The sequence below is a fragment of the Perognathus longimembris genome, chromosome 12, assembly GCF_023159225.1.
Source record: "Perognathus longimembris pacificus isolate PPM17 chromosome 12, ASM2315922v1, whole genome shotgun sequence".
Lineage (NCBI taxonomy): Eukaryota > Metazoa > Chordata > Mammalia > Rodentia > Heteromyidae > Perognathus > Perognathus longimembris.
Window position 1 is genome coordinate 1,218,033 of NC_063172.1, and position 22,402 is coordinate 1,240,434.

The window sequence follows — 22,402 nt, forward strand, 5'->3', positions numbered from 1 at the left end:
AGAGAGGCCCCGCCGGGAGCCTTGATGCCGGGCCAGGTTTCCACGCAGCAGGAGGTGTAACTTCCTTTCCTGTTATAACTGAACACGCTCAGCCTTGTGAGGGGCAAAGGGCAATGCTTGAACACACGCTTCAGATGTATTTCTGTTAAAGGGAATGTCTATGAAAAGCATCCAAGGTCGCCTCTGATCTCTTCAAAGGCCACGGCATCCATCCGTCTTCCGTGCTCCCTCGGGAAGAGGGACAGGCCTCTGTCCCAAGCCGTCAGCTCGCAGTCCAGACCCCGTGCCCGCCCTGGGCCCCCATCCAGGCCTCGTGGGCACTGAGACTAGGCGCCGGGCCATCTCCTTCCCCTCCTCTGGCTGAGGGACTCAGCCCCCATCGGCGCTCTGACCTCTTGGGCGGGTCCAGGGACGGCTCCTCTCGTGACCTGATCCGACAGCCGGGGAGACTCCCAGACAGTATATAAGGGACCTGGGTGGAGTGGGCAGCAGGCCCCCCGACAATGGCATTCTTGGTGAAGGCGGACCCGCGGCTGGCCGGGCCCTGGCTGGGCCTGCTCAGAGCGAGGGCACTGGGCACCGGAGCAGCACCCACCCCCAAGGCGGTGCTGCCCTTCGAGGCCATCCCCCGCTACCCGGGCAACCGGTGGCTGAGGCTGCTGCAGGTCTGGAGGGAGCAGGGCCAAGAGAACAGGCACCTGGACATGCACCAGGCCTTCCAGCAGCTGGGGCCCATCTTCAGGTAAGCGCCCCTCCTGCCCCTGCGAAGGACGCCCGGCAGCTCCCGCCCCGCTGGCGTCCAGGCCCCGGCCAGGCCCAAGAGCCGCACCTCCCCCGCGGGCCCCTGGCCGGCTCCCCAGGAAGGGAGGCGCAGGGGGCGTGGGCCGGAGACCCGAGGCCTGCGGGTGGATGGAGAGGCGCGGAGCCCGGCAGTGCGGTGGGCGAGGCCCGGCGGGGCGGAGCGGGAGCCGGGAGGAGGCCGGCGGGACAGGACGGCGCCCAGCAGCCCTGCGCCCCCAGGTACGACGTGGGGAGGACGCAGATCGTGTCGGTGATGCTGCCGGAGGACGCGGAGAAGCTGCACCAGGCCGAGAGTCTGCACCCCCAGCGGCTGCTGATGGAGCCCTGGGTGGCCTACAGGGAGCAGCGCGGGCAGAAGCGTGGCGTGTTCCTGCTGTGAGGAGCCCCTGGGGACGAGGAGGGAGGGGTGGGTAGACAGAAGGCGGGGGTGAGATGGAGCAGACCCCGGTGTTGTGCGGTGGGTGCCGGGTGACTGCCCAGCTGGTGGGTGCTGTCCCCTGGGTGCCCTCAGCTTGGGGACAAGGGGGGTGGTACAGAATTCTCCTGGGCACTGGGACAGCCAAGAGGAAGTGTGCTGAGCAAATCCGTGAAGCGAGCCCTCCTCCGTGACCACCCGCCCCGTCCTCTTCCCATCGGTGGCTGTTCTTCCTACGGATGATAAGCCTGGCCCTGTGTGTTCCAGGGGGCTGGGCAATCAAACCGTCCCTGCCTGGCGTCTTGATGCCCAGAGATGAGGCGGCCCTCACTGTGGCTTGTTGATCCTACGGGCCATGGATGGGAATAGCAGACAGATGTCTCCTTTGTGCTCAGAATCAAAGTCCTGAATGTGTGTGTGTGTGTGCATACGTGTGCGTGCATGGGCACCGTGTGTGCATGCATGTGCATATGCACGTGTACACATGTCCCTGTGCATGTATGCATGCACGTGTGTACATGTGTGTAAGTTGTGTGTGCACATATATGCATGTGTCTCTGTGTGCATGTGTGTGTACAGTGTGCATGTGTGCATGTCTGTGTGTGTGTGTGTCTGGACCCGGGTGACCGCTTACCCAGCACCCGCGGGCTGCTGTGGGAGACGGGTGCGGACAGCAAGCGCCGCCGCCGCTCCCCCGAGGCCCTCCTGAGCCCCCCCTCCCCCGCAACGGCCCCCCTGAGTCCCCCTCCCCCGCAACGGCAGGCCCCCGCGGCGCCGCGTGGCTAGGCCCGGGCAGCCCGGTGCGTCCTCGCAGGCCCGGCTCCCGCCCCTGCAGGAACGGGCCCGAGTGGCGCTTCAACCGGCTGCCCATGAACCTCTCCGTGCTGGCTCCCGAGGCCGCGCAGAAGTTCTTCCCCATGGTGGACGCGGTGGCCAGGGACTTCGCCGCGTCCCTGCAGAAGAAGGTGCTGCAGAATGCCCGGGGGAGCCTCACGCTGGACGTCCAGCCCAGCATCTTCTACTACACCATAGAAGGTGCGTGCTGGTGGCCAGGTCACGGGCTGGAGCCCGCGGGGGCGGGGGGACCCGCGTCGCCCCAGCAACGCCGCCGTCTCCGCAGCTAGCAACTTCGCTCTCTTCGGGGAGCGGCTGGGCCTCTTGGACCACCACGTGAGTTCCAGAAGCCTGGACTTCATCCGCGCCCTGGAGGTCATGTTCCACTCCACCGGCCAGCTCATGTTCCTGCCCCGGAGCCTGTCCCACTGGAGCAGACCGCGGGCGTGGCGGGAGCACTTCGAGGCCTGGGACTTCATCTCCGAGTACGGTGAGGGCGGCGGGCAGAGGCGCTCGGGGCCCCCGGTCCCTGTCCGCGCGGGTCGGAGCCCCAGCGGGGCGGCCTGCAGAGCGCCGGCTTCCCCACGGTGGCCGGGCCGACGCTGGAGGTGGTGGAGAGGGATGGGAGGAGTGGACGGGCCAGGGGTGGGGTGGAGGGAGGACGGAGGAGCCTCCCGCTCCCAACCCTGACCCCCTCCCCCCCAGCCGACAGCTGCATCGAGAAGGTGTGGCAGGAGCTGGCCCTCGGCCCGTACCAACACTACAGCGGCATCGTGGCGGAGCTGCTGGCCCACAAGGACCTGTCGCTCGACGCCATCAGGGCCAATGCCCTGGAACTCACGGCCGGAAGCGTGGACACGGTCAGCCCTCCCCCCCACCCCCCCACCCCCCCACGGTGCAGCACGAAGCTCACCCTGCCCCCTTGGCCAAGTCCCCCCAGGGGGAGCAGTGCCCCCCCTTCCCCCCGCCCAGGCCTCACCACCAGGGCGAGCCTCAGCCAGGACCTGGGAGGCGGGAATCCAGACTCATCCGACTGGGCTCCTGCCCCAGGCCGTCGCCATCACGCCAAGCTAGGGAAAGTCAGCCAAGCGGACTGGGGTCGGGGCGTCACTCTCCCCAGAATGCCGCAGGGCTCTGGGGACGGCCGGGACAGTGGCCCTGGGACCAGGGAGGCCTGAGCAGGCCACGCTGTGACTCGGGCCACTCGGGGGGCTCCTGGCTATCACGGGGGACACGCTGGGCATGCCGAGACCCCTTGTGTCACAGACACGAGGCGGCAGCAAGGCCTGGCGGGGCCCGGGGCAGCAGCTCAGGCCGGGCGGGGTCAGGGCAGAGGGTCTGGTGGACGGATGGGCACTGAGGGCAAGTGGCTGCGTTTTCCAGAACGCCCCCGAGTGGCGCTAGGGTCGGCTCCCAGGGGCCCCAGTGCAGTGCACCAGCCTTGAAGAGGCTGTGGAGGAGGCAGCCGAGGGGAGGCCTGGCCGCCCCGGTGCTTAGGGCACAGTACTCGGCAGGCTCCGGGTGCTGGCCCCACCCGGCTCCCTGCACGCCCTTCCCGGGGTGGGGGCGTCCTCCCACGATGGGTGTGGGGGGGGTGGGTGGCCCCCGCCCAGGCCTGAGCCTTCCCACGGGGCCCCTGCAGACCTCCTTTGCCTTGATGATGACGCTCTTTGAGCTGGCTCGGAACCCAGACGTGCAGCAGGCCGTCCGGCAGGAGAGCCTGGCCGCCGAGGCCAGCGTCGCCGACCGTCCCCAGAGGGCCCTCACGGAGCTGCCCCTGCTGCGGGCCACCCTCAAGGAGACGCTGAGGTGGGGGGCGCCACCCTGCCCGCTCGTGGCGGGCCCCGGGGTCGGCGGAGGAGAAGCAGAGCTGGAGCTGAGGACGGCGTTGAGAGGAGACCCCCGCCTCCAGCCTGCACCCCCTCCCCTCCCTCCCCTCCCCTCCCGTCTGCTCCGGGCGGGGAGGCTGTGCTGAGCTCAGACCCTGGGGGGGGGGGCCGGGGTGGTGACTGGGCCTCCCGGGCGTCCGCAGGGTGGTAGATCGGGGTGTGCCCGCCGGGTGGGCCCTCCGTCCGCCCTGCTGCCTCAGGCCCTTCCCGCCCTGCCCCGCTGACAGGCTCTACCCCATCGGCAGCATTTTGGACAGAATCCTCAGCTCGGACGTGGTGCTTCAGAACTACCGCGTGCCTGCCGGGGTGAGTGCACCCCGCCCCGCCCCCGCCCCTCACCCCACGGCCGCTGACTCCTCCCCCCCTCCGCGCAGACCTCGGTCCAGGTGTATCTGTACTCCATGGGCCGGAGCCCGGCCGTCTTCCAGAGCCCGGAGCGCTTCAACCCCCAGCGCTGGCTGGGCGAGCGGCTGCCCTTCCGCCACCTGGCCTTCGGCTTTGGGGTGCGCCAGTGCCTGGGGCGGCGCCTGGCGGAGGCCGAGACGCTGCTGCTGCTCCACCACGTGAGCCAGCCGGGATGGGGGGGTGGAGGGGCCCCAGGCGGGGCGGGGCTGCCAGGCTGGAAGAGGCCAGCCAAGCCCTGCTCTGTCCTAGGTGCTGAAGTCCTTCCGGGTGAAGACGCTGCTCCAGGAGGACCTAAAGATGGCCTACCGCTTTGTTTTGATGCCCACCGCCTTCCCCCTCCTCACTTTCCAGCCCGTCAGCTAGCGCCTCTCTCAGCAAGGGCCCCGAGCGGGTCCCCGGCCTCCTCCTGACCTGACCCCAGGCCGCCCCCTCCCCTTCCCCACAGTCACTGCCCCCGGGGCCGCGAACCCCGGGCAGGGCGGGTGGGGGGGGGCCTCGTCCTGTCCCATCAGCCCCTTCTCCAGCAAGACACTGCCCACCAGCAGCTCCAGACCCCCCTACCCCCGCCCCAGCCAACAGCCACCCTCCGTCCCTCCCCTCAGATTTAGCCACACGGAGTTCCCCGAGGCTGACACCCGTAACCCCAGCTACTCAGGAGGCAGGAAACGGGAGGATCCGCACTAGACGTCAGGTCTGGCCCCCACCGGGAAAGGCTAGCGAGGTGACATCCCAGTCCGCCAGGTGCGGGGGCGGCGTGCGCCTCTGACCCCAGCTACTGCGAAGGTCAGAGACGGCGAAGCTGCACGCGAGAGCCCGCTGGCAAAGCATGAGGCCGTCGCCCCAAAGTAAGGCCCGTGAGAAGAGACGGCGAGGGGGCGCCACCACCCCCCGCGAGACTGACCCGTCTCTAAGCTCTCCATTCTACGAGATTGGCCAAGAACAACACAGTCATCGCTAAGAGACCCCGACCGGCTCCCAGGGGAGAGTGTGGTGAGGGTCCGCCCGCAGGCGGGAGAACATTCTGGATGCAGCACAGGGCAGGAGGCGGCCGCAGGGCCGGCTGACCTCCTCCAGCACGGGAGGCCTGGGCGGATGTGCGCAGCGGCCCCCGGGCCCAGAGAGTGGGCTTCCTCTTAGCCAGGGGGGTGCAGGACAGAGTCACAGAGAGCAAGAAGCCCAGCAAGATCGTGGGGGGCAAAGGCTGCGGGGCGTGTGTCCCCCGAGGTCCGCATGTGCCCTCTAAGGCCCGGGACGTCCAGTGTGACTGTGCAACGAATGACAAAGTCGTGAACCAACCTGCCCCACGTCAGCGAGGAGCCCGGGGGGAAAGGCGGCAGGCCCCGGGTGAGGACGCAGGAGGGAGGGGGTCAGACGCAGGCGGGGGGAGAGGCCGGAGGGAACCCCGGCTCTGCCCACGACCTCCGCGTCCCCTCCGCACTGTGAGGAAATAAACCCCTGCTGTTTGCGCAGCGAGTGTGAGGCGTGTGTGGCCAGTGAAGCACACCCCCGAGGAGGCGTCGCACGCGCGGGGACGGGAGCCGCACGCGCGCCCCCCAGTGCCGGGGGGCAGAGGCGGGGGGCCTTGCCGGGGTGAGCGGTGAGGCCGGGGGCAGCTGTGCAGGGGGAAAGCTCGGCCACCGTGGGGGGAGGGCAGGTCTGGGGCTGGCCCGGCTCTGTCCGCGACGACCCCGTCCGCGGTGGAAGGCTGGGTCTGCGGCTCACCACAGAGTGGGGGAGGGGTGGAAGCTGGGGGGGCCGTGGGTGTGGCCTTGCCTAGGCTGGGTGCAGGCTCTGCCTGTTTCCACTTCCTGGGGGCGGGGCAGGGGCGGAGCAGCTTCCTCCAACCTCCCACGCCCTCCCACAGGCTCCGTTCAACACACCCACAACGCCGTTCAACACACCCACAACGCCGCTCAACACACCCACAACGCGGCTCAACACACCCACAACGCCGTTCAACACACCTACTGTGCCGTTCAACACACCCACAACGCCGTTCAACACACCCACAACGCCGTTCAACGCACCCACAACGCCGTTCAACACACCCACAACACCGTTCAACACACCCACAGTGCCGTTCAACACACCCACAACGCCGCTCAACACACCCACAACGCCGTTCAACGCACCCACAACGCCACACCCACTGTGTCGTTCAACACACCCACAACGCGGCTCAACACACCCACAACGCCGCTCAACACACCCACAACGCCGCTCAACACACCCACAACGCCGTTCAACACACCCACAACGCCGTTCAACACACCCACAGTGCCGTTCAACACACCCACAACGCCGTTCAACACACCCACAACGCCGTTCAACACACCCACAACACCGCTCAACACACCCACAACGCCGCTCAACACACCCACAACGCCGTTCAACACACCCACAATGCCGTTCAACACACCCACAACACCGTTCAACACACCCACAACGCCGTTCAACACACCCACATTGCGTCCTAACTCCGGCTGGTGTTGGAGGGTCTGCCTGGGATGGGCATTGCTGGGGCGTTCTCATAGCGACGGGGCCCTGCGGTTGACATCTATGTCTGTATCTGTGTCCTCCAAAGCAGCCTTCCTGAAACTGAACTAGTGAGTTCAAAAGGCTGCACTGTGAGCCTTATCCCTGAACACACACACAAACGTGCAAGTGCATGAGCGTGTGTGCGTGCACACACACACATTCACTATGCGGTATTGTCGATCTTATATTTAGTTACATTCCTGAGATTATAGGAGCCACATGTTGTCCACTGAGTAGGACCCCCAAGGTCATCACTCAGACTACAGTATTGAGTGCCTTAAGGCCATCTTTGGTGGTTCGAAGGTCTCTGTCCTTGGAGGCCCTGTGGTCTCTGTCCTCGGAAACTCTGTGGTCTCTGTCCTTGGCGGTTCTGTGGTCTCTGTCCTTGGCGGTTCTGTGGTCTCTGTCCTTGGAGGCTCTGCGGTCTCTGTCCTTGGCAGTTCTGTGGTCTCTGTCCTTGGAGGCTCTGCGGTCTCTGTCCTTGGAGGCTCTGCGGTCTCTGTCCTTGGAGGTTCTGTGGTCTCTGTCCTTGGAGGTTCTGCGGTCTCTGTCCTTGGAGGTTCTGTGGTCTCTGTCCTTGGCGGTTCTGTGGTCTCTGTCCTTGGAGGCTCTGTGGTCTCTGTCCTTGGAGGCTCTGTATTCTCTGTCCTTGGAGGCTCTGTATTCTCTGTCCTTGGAGGCTCTGTGGTCTCTGTCCTTGAAGGCTCTGTGGTCTCTGTCCTTGGAGGCTCTGTGGTCTCTGTCCTTGGAGGCCCTGCGGTCTCTGTCCTTGGAGGTTCTGCGGTCTCTGTCCTTGGCGGTTCTGCGGTCTCTGTCCTTGGCGGTTCTGTGGTCTCTGTCCTTGGCGGTTCTGCGGTCTCTGTCCTTGGCAGTTCTGTGGTCTCCATCTTTGGTGCCTCTGTGGTCTGCTTGGAGCAGTAGCTTTCCATAGTAGGGAGCCCCCACGGATCCTGATTAAAAAGGACTCACTTTCTGTATCTCATCCTCACCGTGTGTGTGTGTGTGTGTGTGTGTGTGTGTGTGTATCATCCTCGCTTTTTGATATCTGTACAAGTCCTGGAACCAGTTCAACATGGATTCAGGAAGAGAGCCATCCTGATAAGTGCTCTAATACAAAAGATACAAAAGGACTGTGAAAACCTCACACTAAGTAAAAAAGTGATTCATAAAAATCTTCATATGAAACGATTCCTTTCATGTGTAGTGTCCGGAATGGCTTAGATAGAAAGTAGTCGGTGATTTGAGTCTGGAATGGAGATGGTGGGGAGGATTGTAAGGAGAAGAGAGGACTGTTAACAAGTGCAGCGTTTCTTTCCAGGACTAGCAAATGTTCTAGACTAGATTGCTATGATGGTTGCATACACAAAATATCTGTGACCACATTTGAGACCTGTTTGTACAATACACTTTAAACGGGTGAGTTCATATGGTATTTTATTACTAAAATGGTTTTATAAAATTCAAAAAATAAATTTCAGATGGTATTTATATGAGTCTCAATGCATTTAAGAGAATCAAAAACTCAAAATTAGTAAAATGAAAGAAATTTACCTAAAAACAGAGCAGCAATACATGAAATGGAGACTAAAATAATATTCCAAAAATCAATGAAAGGGAAGATTGTTTCCTTTTGTGATGACAAATTCTGATCGACAGTAACCAAGAGAAAAGAGGGAAGCTTTTTACAAAGTTCGGGGTGGAAGGAGAAAGGAGGGGTGGTCCTCCAGAAACACGAAGGGCCAGGTGGGGAGTTCTGAAAACAAGTATACATCAGCAAATTGGAAAACCTAGACAGAGTGGACACATTGCTGTATACTTGTGAGCTCCCAAAGTTTAATACAGAAATTCAACATATGAATAGCAAATACTATAGAACCAGTGAGAAAAGCTTCAGCAAAGAAAAGCTCAGGACACATGACCTCGTCATAGAATAATGGCAAGTCTCTAAAGCAGAATGAATACTAACTCTTGTCAAATTATTGCAACATATTGAAGGACATACATTTTTTGAAATCCTTCTATGTGGTCACAATTACACTGATAGCAAAATCAGTCAAGGTCAGAAAAGAAATAATGAAACAATAACAACAGAAAGAAAAAAACCCCTGCAGAACCATATCTATGGTGAGCACAGATGTAAAAATGTCAGAAAATGCCACCCGATCACATCAGAACGCACATGAAACAGTTCCTTCATCATGACCAAGTTGGGTTTACCCCAGCAATGGAAAGGTGCTTTTCGGGTGTTGTCAATCCGTCTGTGCAGCATGGGGGTACGCTCTTGCAACAACAGGTTTCCTGGAAGAGGAAGTGAAAGAATCTGCAGCTGAGCAAAGTCCTCGCTCCACAAAATGACAATTACACAGTCACGGCTCAAGGGGTGAGGCACTTGCTCAGAATGTGGTAGGTCCTGTGTTCAAATCCTGACACTAAATCAGCTGAATGAAGAACATGATCATAAGGTCATCTCAATAGGCACAGGAAGAATGTTGGATTCAATGAAGCTTCTTCCTTGATCACAAACCTAAACAGTGGAGGTGGGGGGGGGCGGGTAAGGGGCTTCCGCATAAAGAAGGCTGCGTCTGAGCAGCCCCCGCCTGGCCCCGCGCAGAAAGAAGCGGGGTGCACTGAGCTAAGGCCGTCATCCTCATCTGAGCCACAGCAATTAGGCAAGAAAAAAAAAAAATCCGAAACCCTACTGAGGGCCATCTAGGCCCCAGGACTGACGGACTCGGCTGAGTGCAAACTACAAAGTCGATATCGGGAATGCAGTGGAAATCTTCTGCAACACTCGTGAACTTGACAAAAAAGCCATTTCATTCCCCATAGCCACAAAAAAAACATATTAAAAAAAAAAACCACCAAGCACAAACCTTTCAAAATAAATGAAACGGAGGGAGTGGAAGACGGCTTTCGTGAGCAGGCCGGGAAGCCTGAGGTCTGAGGTGGGCGCCTCCCCCTTTCAGAGAGGAGCGGAGGCGAACCCCGAGCCCCCACGCCGCCCGCGCGCCTGCCTTCCCTCCTAAGTCGTTTTGAACTTGGTTTTGCATCCAAGTGTTTTCTGGCCACGGCCATTCCCGTAGCCGCGGGTGTGACGCGTGTGTTGTTGGGTTCCTGGCGTGGGTGACTGTCCCGTCTCTCTTGCAATTCCCACGCGTGGCGTTGTTTTGCGTCTGTGTTTGCGGAGGGAGGACTGTGGCTCAGCCCCGGGAAGCTTGCTCTTGACCTGCGGCCATCCCGTAGAGCTGCGCACGGTGGGGGGGGGGGGGACGCTGGCCCCTCGGGTCCCGCCCTGGGGAGTGCTAGCCCAGCCTCTAGTGAACACTGGTCTTTATCCGCATGCTTAATTCGTGATGAGCTGTGTGGTAGCCACACCTCCAGCTGATAGTGTAAGACGTTCTCCCAATCAACCCTTCTGCCCTCATATTTGCAAACGACTAGTTTGTGTGTATGTGTACAAAGGTGGTGTGTTCTGATGAACTTCCTTGTTTAAGACAAAGCTCTGGAGGAGTGGGACTGATGAGATGTACAGAAGCAGAAGTCCCACACGTAGAGAGAGGGCAGGCCACAACCCCCCCCCCAAAGAAAACCACACACAAAGTGAGCTGGAGACGCGGTTCAGTGGCTATCCCCCCCCCACACACACACAGTGAGCTGAGGCCGGGGTTCAGTGGATCCCCGGAGGTGGGATTCCTCCGACCTCCGGGACTGTGGCTTTTCCGCAAAGGGCGAGGCGAGCCCGCGGGGGCTTTGTGGTTAAATCTCCTGCAGGGGAGCCAACGCCTCCACCTCGACAGCCAGACAGGAAGTGATGGTTTGAATGGTGGCATCCCCTCCCCCAATCCACCCTTGAAGGTGGCAGCCTCCAACCCGATCCCATTGAAGACGGGGCCCCCGAGGAGCAATAGGTCAGGCGATGTCCCCTCCGCAAGGCCCAGCGCCCCAGCCTCGACCACGGCGGCCCACGGCCCTGGCGAAGCCCAGGCGAAGGCACTCAGCGGTGCCTGGCCAGCGCGGCCCAGCCCCGGCCCAGCCCCGGCCCGGCCCCGGCCCCGGCCCAGCCCCGGCCCAGCCCCGGCCGCGCGGGACCCCAGGGCCTGTGGTTGGAGATGCCGGGCTGTGCGACTCCCACGAGCTCCGGGACGGATGGCAACGGGGCCTTCAAACAGGTACGAGAGGTGAGAAACCGTTTCCCGCCGGCTGCTCTCTACACCGTGCTTCGAATCACACCGAGCGTCGAGGAGAGAAGAAGAGCAGAGCCGCACCGCCGCGCGCCACTCCGCCGACAGCCCGGGGCGCAGAAGCGAGGCCATCTGCACGCAGCCACGTGAGAGCCGTGAACCAAGGGACGGACCGGGAGGTGTGGGACAGAAGGGCCTCCCCCGGGAGAGCCGGAAGGCGCCGGAGGCCCGCAAGGGAGCTCAGGCCGGGAAGGGGAGCCACACGCCAGACACGGGAGTTCCACGTGCGGTTCTAAGTAGACTGGTACTTCCCGAGGCCTGGAGCCCGGGGCCCGGGGGGCTGGGGGGGGCTGGGGCCCGGGGAGCTGTGGATCAGAGGACACACAGGAGTAGTTAGCCCGGAGGAACAGTTCAGAGATAAGAAACAAGATGGCAACTCCACAAGAAGCAGCGTGATTCGGCATGGCTAAGAGAGGGCTGTGTGTGCACACGGAGAGAATTGCATCTGAGGGAAGCGCGCCATTTACCTCCGCAACCCCCAAGGCAACCAGCACATGTTGTCCGTGATAAACACAAAAAATTTTAATTTCTCAGTTGGCAAAGAAGACACACAAATAGGGATAATTACAATTACGCTGGGCTCATCCTTGTCTGGCTATTGATCTTCAGAGAAGCTCTGTCATCCAAGAGTCCCCCGGCAGGCTAAGACCCCCGTCTGCCCCTCTCTCCTGGGGAGGCGCCTCCTCTTCCATCCAGTCTGGAACCGACGCCTGCCCTGGGCGCTTGCCCACAACAGACCTTGCCGAAAGAGAGCAGGCGCCGGGCCAAAGCTCCCCCCACCTCTGGCTGAGGAAATCTATCTAGCCCTGACAATGTTTCTAGGGCACATCCAGGGACAATTCCTCCAGTGACGCCATCAGCCGAGCGGTGCAGGTCCCAGGGCAAGATAAAAAGATCATGGGCCCAACCAGGCAGCAGGCCCCCCGACAATGGCATTCTTGGTGAAGGCGGACCCGCGGCTGGCCGGGCCCTGGCTGGGCCTGCTCAGAGCGAGGGCACTGAGCACCGGAGCAGCACCCACCCCCAAGGCGGTGCTGCCCTTCGAGGCCATCCCCCGCTACCCGGGCAACCGGTGGCTGAGGCTGCTGCAGGTCTGGAGGGAGCAGAGCCAAGAGAACAGGCACCTGGACATGCACCAGGCCTTCCAGCAGCTGGGGCCCATCTTCAGGTAAGCGCCCCTCCTGCCCCTGCGAAGGACGCCCGGCAGCTCCCGCCCCGCTGGCGTCCAGGCCCCGGCCAGGCCCAAGAGCCGCACCTCCCCCGCGGGCCCCTGGCCGGCTCCCCAGGAAGGGAGGCGCAGGGGGCGTGGGCTGGAGACTCGAGGCCTGCGGGTGGATGGAGAGGCGCGGAGCCCGGCAGTGCGGTGGGCGAGGCCCGGCGGGGCGGAGCGGGAGCCGGGGGGGAGGCCGGCGGGACAGGACGGCGCCCAGCGGCCCTGCGCCCCCAGGTACGACGTGGGGAGGACGCAGATCGTGTCGGTGATGCTGCCGGAGGACGCGGAGAAGCTGCACCAGGCCGAGAGTCTGCACCCCCAGCGGCTGCTGATGGAGCCCTGGGTGGCCTACAGGGAGCAGCGCGGGCAGAAGCGTGGCGTGTTCCTGCTGTGAGGAGCCCCTGGGGACCAGGAAGGAGGGGTGGGTAGCCCCCATGTTGCGCGGGTGGGTGCGGGGCTTCTGTGTGCCCCCCCCCCCCCGGGCTGTGCCTGCGGCGGGGCAGGCTTGCTTTCGGGCCTGCGGGAGATGGGCCCGTGGGCCACGGCGTGGGCCGCCCCAGAAGCCGGGGGGGGCGGGGAGGCACCGTGTGTGCGGAGCGCGGGCCTGTGGGTTCCCAGGAGGGAAGTGGGCACACACAGCAGACCCGCGCCCTCCCCCCCAGCCTGTACAGAGGAAGGGGTGCGGCTGGGAGGTCCCCTGTCCCCCGCGCGGTCATCTCCCCGCTCCTGCTCTCCCCGGGGGCCCCGGGAGGACCCGGCGGTGCCGCGTGAACGCCGCCCTTTGCCCTTTGCCCTTTGCCCTTCAGAAACGGGCCCGAGTGGCGCTCCGTCCGCATGCACCTGAACTCCAACGTGCTGTCGCCCAAGGCCGTGCACAGGCTGACGCCCCTGATCGACGCGGTAGCCCGGGACTTCGCCGCGTTCCTGCAGAGGAAGGTGCTGCAGAGCGCCCGGCACAGCCTCACCCTGGACGTCCACTCCAGCATCTTCTACTACTCCATGGAGGGTGCGGGGCGTGGGGGGGGGGCGTGTGCGGGCGGGGGGGGCGTGTGCGGGCGGGGGGGGGGGCGTGTGCGGGCGGGGGGGGCGTGTGCGGGCGGGGGGGGCGTGTGCGGGTGGGGGGGGCGTGCGCGGGCGGGGGGGGCGTGTGCGGGCGAGGGGGGGCGTGTGCGGGTGGGGGGGCGTGCGCGGGCGGGGGGGGCGTGTGCGGGCGGGGGGGGCGTGTGCGGGTGGGGGGGGGCGTGTGCGGGCGGGGGGGGCGTGTGCGGGTGGGGGGGGCGTGCGCGGGCGGGGGGGGGCGTGTGCGGGCGGGGGGGGCGTGCGCGGGCGGGGGGGGCGTGTGCGGGTGGGGGGGGCGTGCGGGCGGGGGGGTCGTGTGCGCGGCGTGGGGGTCCGGCTGCAAGGCCGGGGGGGGGGGGTGTGCGGGCGGGGGGGGGCGTGTGCGGGTGGGGGGGGGCGTGCGCGGGCGGGGGGGGGGTGCGGGCGGGGGGGGGGGGCGAGGCCCCGGGCCGGGGCTGCCGTGGGCTCAGCGCCCCCTCCGGCTCCGCAGCCAGCCACTTCATGCTCTTTGGGAAGCGGCTGGACCTGTTCGGCGACAGCCCGAGCGCGGAGGTCGTGCAGATGTTCCAGGTCATGACGGATCTCCTGCACCACACGGGGCAGCTCATGTACCTGCCCAGCCGCCTGGCTCGCTGGGCCAGCCCCCGGGTGTGGAAGGACCACGTCGAGGCCTGGGACACCCTCTCCACGTTCGGTGAGAGGCGCGGGGGTCCCCCCCGCCCGGGCACACGCGGGGGGTGGCGGGAGGGGCGGCCTCCTCTTGGTCACCTCGGGAGGGCTGGCGGGGGAGGCCAGAGTCGCCCCCACTCACAAGCGAGGAGAAGGGAGGCGGGGAGGTGCCGGGGGGGGGGGGCGGCACGACGGATGGGCGACGAGGAGGAGCCCCTCCCCCGCCCCACCCCCGGCCAAGGGCTGAGGGCCGCCCCCCGGCCTGCAGTGCGCCAGTCAGTGCAGAAAGCCTACCAGGAGTTCTCGCGGGGAAGCACGGCGCAGCCGGACAGCATCGTGCCCCAGCTGCTGCTGCAAGGGGACCTGCTGCTCGACGCCATCGAGGCCAACTCCCTGGAGCTCACCCTGGGCAGCGTGGACACGGTCAGGCTGTGGGGTGCCCGGGGCTCACGCCGCGGAGGCTCGCCCTGACTCCCTGACGCGTCCCCCGGGGCCCCCACCCCAAGCCTCCCTCCTGCCCCCGGCTCCTCTCCCCAGCTCTGACCCTCCATCGGGAACCACAAAGGACCCGAGCAGAGGGAGCAGGGCAGCCATCTGGGGGGGGCGGCTGCGTCCTGGGCCTGCCCGGGGTGCACCGCAGCAGTCAGGGAGGAGGTCCAAGCCCTGGGGGAGATAAACCTGAGGCCCCGGCCAGGGCTCACCCTGGGGAAGAGAACCTTGAGCCACGGCTCTGGAACTGCGAGATTAGGACCGTGGAAGGGGAAAGAAGGGGGCTGAGGCCCAGGCCATCCAGGGATCTGGGGGAACAGCAAAGCTGAGAGAGGCAGGTGGATGGGAGCCTGAGGGGCGGGCGGGGCTGGGGACACAAGGTCAGAGTGGCCCTCTGATATGCCCACGGGGCCCAGGGCGTCCTGGCCTCGGAGTCCTGGGCTGGAGGAGGAGGAGGGCCGAGGGGCTGCGCTGTGGCTCAGGCCACGCCCAGGCCCCCGACCCCTCCCCCAGGCCTTTTGGACTCAATAAGGCTCAGCTCTCAGCCTGGGGCTTCTCAGAGAGCGAGGAACCCAGGGGTCTGAGGTGCGAATCCCCACCGGGCAGTGAGGTCCCGGGGATGGCCAGGCAGAGGAGGCGTCAGGGGCCCGGAGTGGCCCCGGGCGGTGCTGAGGGCGGGACCCTGGGTGCCAGAGGCATGTAGGAGCGGAGGTTGGCTCCTGACCCCCTGGGTCTCTGCCCTGGGGTGCCTCCTGACCTGGCCCCCGAGTGTCTCCACCAGGACCTCTGTGTGGGACGCTCTGGGAGGCTGTGGTAGCTGCCACTTCCATCTTTCCCCGTGTGGCTTCCGTGTCCCCTCTCCACAAGCCTCCCCGCGGCGTGGGAGCCAGGCCCCGGGGGCGCTCAGGAGCGGCATGGTGGGGCACACCAGGACCTTTCTCCTGGGATGTAGGGCACGGGGTTCAGGCAGACATTAGGGTCTCAGACTGGGGAGTCCTGGTTCCACCCGGCTCCCTGCACGCCCTTCCCCGGGGTGGGGGCGTCCTCTGGCGATGGTGCCCCTGGGGCTGGGGTGCGTGGCCCCCGCCCAGGTCTGAGCCTTCCCCACGGGGCCCCTACAGATGGTCCTTCCCTTGATGATGACGCTCTTTGAGCTGGCTCGGAACCCAGACGTGCAGCAGGCCGTCCGGCAGGAGAGCCTGGCCGCCGAGGCCAGCGTCGCCGACCGTCCCCAGAGGGCCCTCACGGAGCTGCCCCTGCTGCGGGCCACCCTCAAGGAGACGCTGAGGTGGGGGGCGCCACCCTGCCCGCTCGTGGCGGGCCCCGGGGTCGGCGGAGGAGAAGCAGAGCTGGAGCTGAGGACGGCGTTGAGAGGAGGCCCCCGCCTCCAGCCTGCTCCCCCCTCCCCTCCCCTCCCCTCCCCTCCCCTCCCTGAGGGGTGGGCGCTCCTCTCCTAACCAATGCCTTATCCGGAACCCACATGGCCATCTCAGCTCCTTGGCATGGGGGGGGGCGGGGGGGGCTCAGCGGGGCAGGCGATCCCACGTTTGCAGCCAGAGCCTCCCGGCCCTGGGGGGGGGGGGTGCTCCCCAGCGGTGGGAAGGCGCAGACGGCGGCAGCCCCTTCTGATGCTGCCCCATTGGCAGGCTCTACCCCATCAGCGGAATTCTGGAGAAAGTCCCGGACTCAGACGTGGTACTTCAGAACTACCACATCCCAGCTGGGGTGAGCGCGCCCCACGTCAGCGCTACCGCCGAGGGGGGAGGGAACCTCATTCCAGATGGCTGCTGACCCCGCCTTTCCCTCCTCCGTGCAGACCACAGTCCACTTTCTTCAGTACTCCATGGGCCGGAGCCCGGCCGTCTTCGAGAGGCCCGAGCGCTTCAACCCCCAGCGCTGGCTGGGCGAGCGGCTGCCCTTCCGCCACCTGGCCTTCGGCTTCGGCTTGCGCCAGTGCCTGGGGCGGCGACTGGCGGAGATGGAAATGCTACTGCTGCTCCACCACGTGAGCCAGCCGGGCGGGGCTCCCCAAACCCTGTGGGCTCCCCAAACCCTGTGGGGCCAGAGCTGCTGTGAGCTCAGCCTCTCTGCCTCTGTCCTAGGTGCTGAAGTCCTTGCAGGTGGAGACTCTCCAGCAACAGGACCTAACCATGACCTACTGCTTCCTTTTGAAGCCGACCTCCTTCCCACACCTCATCTTCCGGCCGACCGCGCGCCCTCCTGCTCACTGAGCGTGCCCGCCCAGCACCTGCCTCCCCTCCTGCTCACTGAGCGTGCCCAGCACCTGCCTCCCCTCCTGCTCACTGAGCATGCCCAGCACCTGCCTCCCCTCCTGCTCACTGAGCATGCCCAGCACCTGCCTCCCCTCCTGCTCACTGAGCGTGCCCAGCACCTGCCTCCCCTCCTGCTCACTGAGCATGCCCGCCCAGCACCTGCCTCCCCTCCTGCTCACTGAGCGTGCCCAGCACCTGCCTCCCGTTGCCCATGCCCATTCCCTCCCTCACACCGCTTCCAGCAAGGCCCCTGCAGAGACGAGCCAGGCTCCGGGCGTGGCAGGCATCCAGGAATCTTGGCTCTGTCCTCGATCCCGCTGCTGGGACGCTGTCCCCAGCCCTCCCAGGAGACCTCCCATGTTGTCATCCGTGGGCTCTCCGATCCAGCTGTGCCTCCTGTCCAGTCTCATGTACCCCTGTCAATAGCGTTCTAGTTTCTCCTCGTGAATTGTGTGGTCCGTGTGAGGCTTTGGAGGGGGAACAGAGCGTTGGAAAGCTGGGCCTGTCTTCCCGAGGCACCTGAGCACACGGGGGTTCCTGACACGCATGCCCGCGGGCCAGAGCGCACGGGCTGCCTGTCGTTGGACACCGGCCCCTCTGCATGGCGGACGGCAGGGTCCGGGCAGCACCGGCTCTGCAGGTGGCTGGAGTCCGCGCATGCTCTAGAGGCCGTCGCCCCATCTCTTGTGGTGGAGGTGTCCAGGCACTGACGGCAGTGCAGGCTGGAGACGCCTGGACCCCTGGGAACGGCTTCTTGCCATTGGCGGGCTTAGAGCCGGGCTCACGGTCTTTGGGGGAGCGTGTGCACGCCCGTCGTGTGGTCAGCACGCGGGCCCCGGCCTGAGGCAGAGCCGTAGACGGGCAGTCGAGGCAGCCACAGGCCGCGTGCACCTGCCTCTGCCCCCGCCCGCGCTGCTCTCCGGGCTGCAGTGGCAGACCTGCTGCCCTCCAAACCTGCTTCCCATCGAGGCCTCCAGTCTTCTCCTGCCTCGGGCATGACTGGGCAATCGCTCCTCAGGCGCAGCCCCTGGAGGGCCATCCTGTCCTCCATGCCTGAGACAGGGGAACCACAGCCCAGGGCGTGTGCCCTTCCTCCTCTAGTAGACACGGAGCCCCATGGACACCACCAAGATTCCCATCTGGGCTGGGAATGTAGCTCAGTGGTGGCGTGCTCGCCTAGCAGGCATGAAGCCCTGGGTTCGAGCCTCAGCACCACATACACAGAGAAAGCCGGAGGTGGTACCATGGCTCAAGTGGCAGAGTGCTAGCCTTGAGCAAAACAAGCCAGGGACAGTGCTCAGGCCCTGTGTTCAAGCCCCCGGGATGGGCAAAAAAAAAAAAAAAAAAAAAGATTCAAATCTGTGTCACCACACAGAAAGAGGAAAGAGCCTTCTTACACATAAAGGAGTCCTGGAAGGCAGGAGACAAGTAACAGAAAAACGGCAGGATCGTATTACAGATTGTCCCCATGGAAAGCTCTGCGTGCCGCTCGTGGGCTGGGCGGCCCTGGAGGGCCTGCTGGGGGGGGCCGCCCAGCCCCCGTGCCCTTGGTCACTTCCTGGCCGTGAAGGCTCTGGGCCTCTCCTGTCCACGTGTCCAGGCGGTGGCCCACAGGTCTAGAAGTAATGCGCAATCGTGAACCGGGTCACGGCCAAAGCCTCTGAAAGCAGCAGCCCAGACAAAGCCTTCCTCGGCCTCAGCTGGGAAGCCTGGCATTTCTCACACTCTCCTTCAGAAATGGAAGGGAAGGGGTCAGGGATCTCGCTCAGTGGAGAGCACCCTCCTGGCAAGCGCGAGGCCCAGAGTCCAGGCCTCAGCTCTGAAAAAATAAAAAAACAAATGCAGAATTTCTTAGCTAGACAAAGCAGAGGATTTCATTACTCCAAGAAAGGCCACTAGGAGTCCTTCAAGCCAAAATGGGAAGAGCTCCCACCCGCTGCCCCCACTCGCTCCCTGGGCCACGTGGGCCTTGGCAGCGTGGGGACTTCAGGAGGACGCTCACATGTGGTCCTGCTCTCTTCTCTGGCCCTGGAAGTGAGGGTCAAGGCCTTGGTTGTTCAGAGTGAGGAGTGGGAAATGCTGGCCTTTGTTGGGCATGCCCAGCCTGATTTCAGGGCGCAGGCCTCTCTGCGGGGTTCTCTGGAGGTCCTTGAGTTGGTGTGACTGGAAGCATCCCTCACCCAGAGAAGTAAAGAACTCTTCTTGAGGTTGTTTTTGGTTTTTTTTTTGCCAGTCCTGGGCTTGGACTCATGGTCTGAGCACTGTCCCTGGCTTCTTTTTGCTCAAGGCTAGCACTCTGCCACTTGAGCCACAGCGCCACTTCTGGCTTTTTCTGTTTATGTGGTGCTGAGGCTCGAACCCAGGGCTTCATGTATACGAGGCAAGCACTCTTGCCACTAGGCCACATTCCCAGCCCCTTAAATAACTCTTCTTTCTGACTCCTTTGCTGGTGAAGAACACCTCTGTGTGCTGGTAGTTGGTCTGGGAAGGTGACATCCCCTGTTTTGGCATACACTGCTCTCCTGGGTGTCTGAATATGAATGGATCCCTGAGCACAAAGAAGGACCCAAAGATGAGCATGGCTCCCACCTCTAATCCCTGTTACTCGGAGGTGAAGATCAGAAGTCTCTCAATTCCAGGCGGAGGAGTTAGGGAGACCCTACGTAACAAGAGAGACAGGGCTGGATATTCTTAGGAGAGGATCACAAGGGCTCAATAGCTTTGTGCATAGGATCCCATAAAATGATGTGTATTGAAATTAACTCCAAGAAACAGAAACAAAAAGTGTCTTTTATTTCTTTCTTTTTTCTTTTTTTTTTTACTTTTTTGTGTGTGTTTTTTTAGTGTTTTTATTCCCTTTTGTCACTGGTTTTTATTGCTGTGTCTTTTGTCTTGTGCCTGATTTGGGGAGGGGGTGGGGAAGCATTGCAAAGGTGGAAGAAAGGGTGACTGACTTCAGCAGTGACACTAGACACTACATTGTACCGACTTCAGCAGTGATACTCACTAGACACTACGTTGTACGACTTCAGCAGTGATACTCACTAGACACTATGTTGTACAACTTCAGCAGTGACACTCACTAGACACTATGTTGTAAATGAACCGTAGGACCTGTGGGGGAGAGGTTGGATGAAAAAAAAACTGGGAGAAAGCCAGGGGAGAGAGGACACTGCTCACAAAGAAATCTACACAGGACCTGGCTTGTGTCACTGCAACCCCTCTGGACATCAGAGTCTTTAAAAAGAAAGCCAGGCGCCAGCAGCTTATGCCGGTTACCCTGGGTACTTAGCAGGAGGCTGAAATCTGAGGATTGCTGTTCAAAGCCAGCCCAGGCAGCAAAAGTTCCCGAGACTCTTACCTCCAATAAACTACGCACAACAAGCTGGAAGTGGAGCTGTGGCTCATGCGGTGGAGTGGGGACCTTGAGCACAAAGAGGCTCAGCGACAGCGCCCAGGCCATGAGTTCAAGGGGGGGGGGGGGATAAATGAATAAAATTAAAAGAAGTAAACCAAACCTGTCCTGATGGAGCGGGGGCCGGAAGAGGCGTGGCCTAGGGGCCTAAGACAGGGGTCGGAAGAGGCGGGTCCAAGAGAACTGAGGGAGGAAGGGACAGGGAGGGGCGGGGCCAGGAGTCCTGAGGGAGGAAGGGGCGGGGAGGGGCGGGGCCAGGAGTCCTGAGGGAGGGAGGGGCGGGGCCAGGAGTCCTGGGGGAGGGAGGGGCGGGGCCAGGAGTCCTGATGGAAGGAGGGGCAGGGAGGGGCGGGGCCAGGAGTCCTGAGGGAGGGAGGGGCAGGGCCAGGAGTCCTGAGGGAGGGAGGGGCGGGGAGGGGCGGGGCCAGGAGTCCTGAGGGAGGGAGGGGCAGGGCCAGGAGTCCTGGGGGAGGGAGGGGCGGGGAGGGGCGAAGGCATCCCAAGGGCCAGCCTCCAAGAGCTGGCACCGGAAAGTGCCCTGCTGCCCTGTCCACCGCTCAGACTGGGCCTTCTAGAACATTCCCTGGACAGCACGACCAGGCTGGGTTCTGAGCAGCCGGCCTGGAGACTAGGATAGCACGGAGTGAAGGTTCCAGAGCCGAAGGCTGCAGGGGGAGGGGTGGAGGGAGCTGGGACCCAGGGACCCGGTGACCGGCCGGGCTGCCGCCCAGCGTGGCTGTCACCGCCGTGGCTGTCACCGCCGTGGCTGTCACCGCCGTGGCTGTCACCGCCGTGGCTGTCACCGCCGTGGCTGTCACCGCCGTGGCTGTCACCGCCGTGGCTGTCACCGCTGCCTGGCACCGGCACCGGCGGCGGGGAGGGAACCCATCTCCCCCCCCCGGGCCCCGCGTGCCTTCCGGGGCCTTCCCTGCTAAGCTGGCCCCGCGGGGTTGGCGCCGGGTTGGTGCAGGGCCCAGCCCGTCCCGCACACCTGCCCGCCGGCCCAAGGAGCCCAACGGCCGCCCTGGGGCTGCGGAGGAGGCGCTGAGCCCCGGAGGCGGCGGCGGGGCGGGGGCCTCTGCGGCCCAGGCTGGGGGGCGGGCGGGCCGGGCCCTGGACGGGGGCCGTGGGAAGGACGCCCCCCTCCCCGCGCCTGGTGCTGGGGCTCCACCAGGAGGAGCCAGGGTCACGGGCCGACCGGGGCTCCGGGAGGCCCGGCTGGGGCTTGGTCAGCGGAGCCCTCTGGAGTGCGGGCGCCTGGCAGACGAGCCGGAGCCCCGCCCCACCACCACCCCAAAATACGAAGCCCGAGGGGGAGCCAGGCTCACGTGGTGGAGTGCCTGTCAGGCTGTGAAAAGGCCAAGGGGGGGGGGGGCCCTGGGTTCAGGCCCAGGTACCCGGGGCGGGGGGGCCCTGGGTTCAAGCCCAGGTACCCGGGGAGGGGGGGACCCTGGGTTCAAGCCCAGGTACCCGGGTGGGGGGGGTCCCTGGGTTCAGGCCCAGGTACCGGGGGGGGGGGGCCCTGGGTTCAGGCCCAGGTACCGGCGGGGGGCCCTGGGTTCAGGCCCAGGTACGGGGGGGGGGGCCCTGGGTTCAGGCCCAGGTACCCGGGGAGGGGGGGCCCTGGGTTCAGGCCCAGGTACCGGGGGGGGGGGCCCTGGGTTCAGGCCCAGGTACGGGGGGGGGGCCCTGGGTTCAGGCCCAGGTACCCGGGGAGGGGGGGGCCCTGGGTTCAGGCCCAGGTACCGGGGGGGGGCCCTGGGTTCAGGCCCAGGTACGGGGGAGGGCCCTGGGTTCAGGCCCAGGTACCGGCGGGGGGCCCTGGGTTCAGGCCCAGGTACTGGGGGGGGGGGCCCTGGGTTCAGGCCCAGGTACCGGCGGGGGGCCCTGGGTTCAGGCCCAGGCACCCGGGTGGGGGGGGGGGCCCTGGGTTCAAGCCCAGGCACCCGGGGAGGGGAGGCCCTGGGTTCAAGCCCAGGCACCCGGGTGGGGGGGGCCCTGGGTTCAAGCCCAGGCACCGGCAGGAAGCGGCGAACCCGCGGGGAGCCGCGCACCCCTCCGCTGCGCACACCACCTTCCCGATGACAGCGGAGTCGCACCCAGAACCTGAGCCCAAGCGCCGCCTCCCGGGGCTCAGGGCGGAGCTGAGAACAGAGGAGCC

General features: G+C 64.4%; 2 protein-coding genes across 2 annotated transcripts; both read left to right on the forward strand.

The window, feature by feature from the left end:
- The first annotated feature begins 495 nt into the window (after window positions 1–495).
- Window positions 496–4,771, forward strand: LOC125360501 (cytochrome P450 11B2, mitochondrial-like). The gene is made up of 9 exons (XM_048358469.1): window positions 496–742; window positions 1,021–1,176; window positions 2,052–2,251; window positions 2,337–2,540; window positions 2,756–2,910; window positions 3,693–3,859; window positions 4,167–4,245; window positions 4,314–4,502; window positions 4,594–4,771. The coding sequence occupies exons 1-9, from the start codon at window positions 504–506 to the stop codon at window positions 4,705–4,707; spliced, it is 1,503 nt and encodes a 500-aa protein (XP_048214426.1). The 5' UTR covers window positions 496–503; the 3' UTR covers window positions 4,708–4,771.
- Window positions 4,772–11,904: 7,133 nt separating this feature from the next.
- On the forward strand, window positions 11,905–16,784 carry LOC125361022 (cytochrome P450 11B2, mitochondrial-like). The gene is made up of 9 exons (XM_048359222.1): window positions 11,905–12,291; window positions 12,571–12,726; window positions 13,143–13,342; window positions 13,886–14,089; window positions 14,333–14,487; window positions 15,675–15,841; window positions 16,200–16,278; window positions 16,370–16,558; window positions 16,656–16,784. Exons 1-9 carry the CDS (start codon window positions 12,053–12,055, stop codon window positions 16,782–16,784), a joined length of 1,518 nt encoding a protein of 505 aa, XP_048215179.1. The 5' UTR covers window positions 11,905–12,052.
- The last annotated feature ends 5,618 nt before the right edge of the window (window positions 16,785–22,402 follow it).